The 6,000-nt window shown below is 34.5% G+C and overlaps 1 protein-coding gene across 1 annotated transcript; it reads right to left on the bottom strand.

Moving 5' to 3' along the window:
- Window positions 1-448: 448 nt before the first annotated feature.
- LOC107639501 (pathogenesis-related protein 2-like) lies at window positions 449-1,051 on the bottom strand. The gene is made up of 2 exons (XM_016343015.3): window positions 839-1,051; window positions 449-744 (listed from the first exon to the last, which is right to left on the bottom strand). Exons 1-2 carry the CDS (start codon window positions 1,014-1,016, stop codon window positions 449-451), a joined length of 474 nt encoding a protein of 157 aa, XP_016198501.1. The 5' UTR covers window positions 1,017-1,051.
- Between the last annotated feature and the right edge of the window lie 4,949 nt (window positions 1,052-6,000).

The raw sequence follows: 6,000 nt of genomic DNA, 5'->3' as shown, positions 1-6,000 counted from the left end.
AGGTTGGATTAGAAATTATTTAAGATTAGAGTTAACATTAGGATTAGTTTGGATAAGGTTAAAATTAAAAACAAAAAATAAAGAGTGGGACATAAGTGAAAATTTTTTCAAATGTTAGAAATAAAACTGAAGCAAATTAAATTTCAGAGAGAATTTTTTTTAAAATTTTAAAAATATTAAAAAATATATATTTTCCTATCAAAATTAAAGCAAACAAACTACGAATTAAAATACTAAAATGATATTTGGATAGTATAATAATCATTCAAATTATCAAATTTCTTTGATACTAAATTTTATTGATATGAAGCTCAGACAAAGCTGCAGCTAAAGATAAAAAAAGGCAACACTTTTTTATTGCATAGAACAAAAAAGCAATTACTTGAAGCGCGCGTACACACAAACATGTCTAAAAAAACAAGTGCGTATCAAGATGGAGCAAAGTGTTTTAATATTGAGCAGGGTTGGCCAAGACATAACCCTCAATAGCCTTGAAGAGAGCTTCACCCTTGGCCTTACCCTTCTTCATGTCTTCCTCCTCTGGCTTCGCATCTCCTTTCGAGTGGAACTTCACACTCAGCTTTCCAATGGATCCCCCGTTGGGTCCTTCTACCAGCTTTGTCTCAAATGTTATCTTCTCCGCCGTGGGAGGCAGAGCCACTCCTCCAACCACGCTGTAGTTGTATGCATAGTTAGCCTCATCTATTGCCTCCACTTTGTGCAAGATAAACTTGGTTTCTCCATCTGCATATATATCATTATTATTATTACAATTCACAACACATAATTATTATCACACATATAGTATGTATGTTTACTGAAATGAATAGTTACTGACCCTCGACAATGGTGAGTTTCTTGATGGTTCCAGGACCACCGTTTCCCTCAACGATTTCAACACTCTTGACGTCATCAATAATCTTAGGGGTGAGGGAGTCGGCATCCTTCATAGCATTGTAAAGCTTGGAGGGGGGCAGGGTGGAGGTGATTTCATCCTCGAAAGTGAAGACGGCCATGATTGTGAATTAAGAAGCTAAGGGAAGGAATGAGAAGTAGATGGTAAGAAGTGAGCTTAAATTAGTTTTGTAGTGTGTGTGTGGTTGATGAAGAGAGGAATGGCGTCTATTTATAGGCATATAATGGGGTCATGAAGATCGAATGAGGATGAGATGGTGTGTATGTGAACTTATGAACGTGCTGACTCATTGCTACGCCGATCATGTTATTCGTTGATTTTTCATTTTTCTTTCCATTGCTGCTTGGCTGAAGAATATTAATTATTGTTGGAGACTGGTTTAATTTAAGCTTTAAATTGTCAAACATTGCTATCTCGGAAGCATTCATATTCAAAGAAGGCGTTCTGTTCCGTTAATATTGAATGTTTACGCATACTTGATGAAATAAATTATAGTGAAGTATTGAACACAAAACTAGAAGCAGAGCAGAATGCAATTGCATTTCAAGTTGATCAAAATTTATAGACGCCACGCCCTTCTAGAATTTCCATTATTTAGTAATGCTAGGGGATAATAAAAAAGGCCTAAATTTTTAAATAAAAAATTAGTCTAAACAATTCAAATTTTTAAATAAAGCAAGTTTAAATAATTAATTTTTTATTTTTTTTTACCAAAAATAGAAGACTCGAACCCGCAACCTCTTAATTGAGTATGGGAAGATATGCCATTTGAGCTATTAATCATTGACAAAATTTAAAAAAATAGGAGACTCGAACCCGCAACCTCTTAATTTTTATTATCTTCTAAACATTATTATCTTCATATTATGCGTTATCATTTTCATTCTACACATTATATACTTTTGTTTTTTAAGTATAAAGCGTCCCTATGACTAGGAATAATAATAATAATAATAATAATAATAATAATAATAATAATAAAAGTCTTCAATGTTAGAAAGAAAAAAGATTAATATTTGGAACAAATTTAATATTTGTTCTGTTCTTGTATTCATCGTGTGATCGATGTATATCTTGATTCTTGACTGTAAGAAAATTTAGCTTATTATTTTTTTTTTCTTTTGGAAATGAGTTATATTTTGTTTTTATCAAATACAGAGAGTTGAAGTAGGTACTTATAAAACTATTGTAACACTTAAGTCAGTAAATTGTATTGAGTTAAAAAATTAACTAAATTAATTGATGATGATAAATACTATTTTTGGGCATTTATCTAACTAATGTTAATTATTTGTAATTAAGTATTGCAGGCCACAAATCAATACAACAGTCTAATTGGATGAAATTAAAACAAGGTCGGTAGGCTAATAATACAAACGAAACCCAAAAAAGAAACAAAACTGAAAAATTAAGACGGGCCAAATGAAATGATCAGATCCAAACCCGATAACAAATAATTTCCTCTCACTTGTTTTTCACCAAATCAACGTTCACTTTTTTCCTCTTGGTCAGAAATCACAGAAGAAATAGAGAGAGCTTCTTCCCTAAGCTAATCACCAAAAAAGCAAGAAAGAGAAAGATTAAGCTTGAAAGACAGATATCTAATCAACCATTTCAAACCACATCAAGCTAAGACAGAGCTAAAAGGTAACCCAATTTCTTATGCATGCATCATATTTTCTTCTCCTCTTCCCAACTCTCTGCTCAGTCCGAAATGGGATACATGAAAAAGATGTTGTTTGTTCTTCACTGCTGTGTATCTACGGTCACAAGTGAGTCTTAGGGACCAAGTATCTTCTCAATGGCCAAGATCTGGGTTTACCATTGAGGATATATGTTTTATGCTTTCCTATGGTTTTCGGTCAACAAAAGAAGGTCAGAACCAAAGTTTCTATTCTGAGGATTAATGGGAAAAAGTGAGATGGTGGGTTAGTGAAGCACAAGCCTCAAGAAGTTGACCTAGGGAGAGCAACCCAGCAATATGCAAGGAGATAAAAGAAGATTTTTTTTCATTCAGAAAATAATGGGAGATAACCCAGAGTATTGAGGTTTTGTTCTGCAAAGAAGCTCTCTGAAGAAGTTCATCTACTTGGACAATGTTTTCTTTCAAAGAAGCATTCCGCCAAGAAAAAAGAACTGAATCAGAGACATGCAAATCTGGTTTATCACACAACAAATAGGCTATTGAAGAGTCCATCTCCTTCATGTTTTACAGATTGTAATTTACTTTTCAATGTTTATCTTTCTGTAATTTCTAGAGTGAAAAGGCATATTGAGAGAGGTCAAGTAAAAGCCAATGAGTGGAAAGAGATTGAGTGATACACTTGAGAAAAAATTCTAAAGTTATTTCAGATTTTTTTAGGTAAGTCTTTGTCTTGTTTCTTATACCTGTGAGGTATCCCTTAGTTAGGTTATCACTAAGAGTGAAGAGTTAAGTATTAGCATAGCCAAAGTCAAGTTAGGTTAGAACTTGAGGGTGAATGGATTGTGTCAATCCTGTAGAATTGGTGTATGTAATACTTTAACTACAGTAAAAATTCCACCACTGTTGTGGTGGAGACTGGATGTAGGTTGCATAGCACAAAGCAACCGAACCAGGATGCATGATGGTGTTAGCTCTTCTCTTTTCTGCTCTGTTCTGTTTTTTGATACTCATGAGACAAAAATAAATTGTCTCATAAATTTTTTGCTGCTGAGTTCAAACAGAATCAGAATTAAAAGTTTGCTGTAACGGATTAATCCAGTAACATAAAAAATAGGCATAAATTCAATCCCCTTCTCTAAGCCTACTACAACCTTTAAATTGAATTTTTTTTTGAGTTATAATGAATGGAATTAAAAATAGATCTCCTTTCTATTTTTGAGTTTTTTCTTATAAATTATGAGTTTACCCTTTTTCAATCTTCAGTTATTTATCTAGAAATTAATAATTATAATGAAGGCGATAAATTATTTATTCATTATCGACTTATAGTATTGATGTGGTTGTTTTATCTAAGATGTACTTTGGATTTAACCGCATTATAATCACCGATCATGTTTTATTCTATTTAAATATTGCTATATCAATATGGTCTGCCATATTGTTTTTCTTATGTTCTTTTCTTATATAATTAATGTTCATCCATCTTTTTAAGAAAAAAATCACGTAATTTTGTTTAATGCACAACTATCAAGAACCTTGGAATTTAAAGTAATTTAAAAATAATAGCAATATATATATAATTCTTAATTAATAAAGAGAGATAATAAAATTAAGTGGTACTTTTTATGGTTTAGGATGGAGAGGATGAATTTTAGTAAGAAATAATTTTTTTAAATTTAAGAGTTAGTCTTTACTATTTTTTATTCTATTTTTGTGGAAGATTAAAAAGGAGAATGACTTGGATCAATTGAGAGACCTTAAGAAAGACTAAAGCGAGAGGTAGACTCCGTTTTAAGGATCTGAGGGCGCACAATCGAAAAGTCTAAGAACTAGTAATTTTTGTATTTTTTTGGCTAACACCTAATTATTAAAATAAAAGTGAGTGATCTCCCACCATTAGATGTAATCTCACATCTTTAAAAATATTATTGATGGCCAATTGATAGTTACAAAACACCAAAATTACTGTCCCTAGCATTTTTCGCACACAATTTGATCTTAATGCCATGACTTGTACAATGTGGATTTGATAATATTTTGAATTCAACGTTGATGGACCACTTTAATTTGATATATCAATTTAACAGAAAAAAAATGGAAAACCGATCACATCATCATCGTTATTATTACTAGTGTCACCTGTGGACAGATTATAATACATATATAACACCATGGTTCTGAAAATTGAACCGGACCGACCGGTTCAATCGGAAAAATCGGAAACCAGTTACTTAGCCGATCCGGGTAATCTAAAAAACCGGATGGCAAAGAACCGGTTAAAAAACCGATCAAACCGGCAGTTAACCGGCAAACCGGAAGAACTGTCCGATTTTTTGGCAGTTCAGTGGTTTGAAAATTCAAAAGCAAAACAATGTCGTTTTGGCTATTTTTTTTTTTTTAAAAAAAAAAGAGAAACTGGCGGAAGACCTAACCTAACCCTAATCACTCGACACTCACTCACTCAGCAACCCCAAGCTCCCAGCACCCAGCCTCCCCTTTCTTCCCCCCTCACCCACCATTCACCAAGGCCAGCAGCGCCACCGCCGACCAAGCTCCAGAGACCAGATTCCAGAGCGCTCCTCCGTCGCCACCCAGCAGCGCTCCTCAGTCGCCACTCGCCACCCAGCAGCGCTCGTCATTAGCCACCGAAACCACTGCACAGCAGCCGCGACCACCACCGCGTTGAGGTCGCCTCCTCCTCGCCCAGCTCGCCGAGCCCGCCTCTCATTCGCCGGTAAGACTGATTTTCTGAGCTCGCCTGTTCTGTTTGAACATGCTTTCTAGTTCCTCTGTTTTTGCTGCTTCATGAATCTTCAATCTGTTTTTGCTACTTCTGTTTGCTTCTTCATGAATCTTCAATCTGTTTTTGCTGCTTCTGTGCTTCATGAATCTGTTTTTCAATCCAGTTTTGTTGCTTCTGTTTGCTTCAGTGACGAGTATAGGGGTAATTTATGATTCATCCATTGTTTGCTTCTATTTTTTTGCCATTTTGTTCTTATTGCTTCTTGCCTTTGGTGTTTGATTTGGATCTGATGCTTAGGTAATGTCATAAGTTTATTTTCACTTTATTTTTCACTTTCTCAGGTCTTCTAACAATATAGGTTTCTATCTGTGCAGGTTATGTATAGTCTTCCTTACCTTCAGCTTTATCGGATATGCCATGCCCTTTATACTGTGTGCAACAATTTGCTGCTGCCTACCTTGCATAATTTCTGTCTTCGGCATTCCTGAGGATTTTTCACCAAACAGAGGAGCCTCAATAGAATCCATTAACACTCTGCCAGTCTATAGTTTGTTCTACATTAGTTTAGTTGGATTTTTTATTTTCGTTAGTGGATTCTAGGTTGTTGGAATAAGGTAGTTCAGTTTGTAGATTCTAGGTTTGTTGCAAGTTTTGAGAATTGGAAATTTCTCGGTTGGCTGATGCTTTGCTTGCTTA

This window comes from Arachis ipaensis, chromosome B1 (genome assembly GCF_059453495.1).
Source record: "Arachis ipaensis isolate K30076 ecotype BB chromosome B1, ASM5945349v1, whole genome shotgun sequence".
NCBI classification, from domain to species: domain Eukaryota; kingdom Viridiplantae; phylum Streptophyta; class Magnoliopsida; order Fabales; family Fabaceae; genus Arachis; species Arachis ipaensis.
Note: the sequence above shows the minus strand (reverse complement) of the source record. Positions and strands in the feature narration are given on the sequence as shown.

Excerpts from the sequence above, each read along its gene's own strand:
- LOC107639501 (XM_016343015.3), bottom strand. The coding sequence starts at position 1,016 with ATGGCCGTCTTCACTTTCGAGGATGAAATCACCTCCACCCTGCCCCCC. Across the intron at positions 745-838 it reads GAAACTCACCATTGTCGAGG|ATGGAGAAACCAAGTTTATC; the intron begins GTCAGTAACTAT and ends ATATATATGCAG.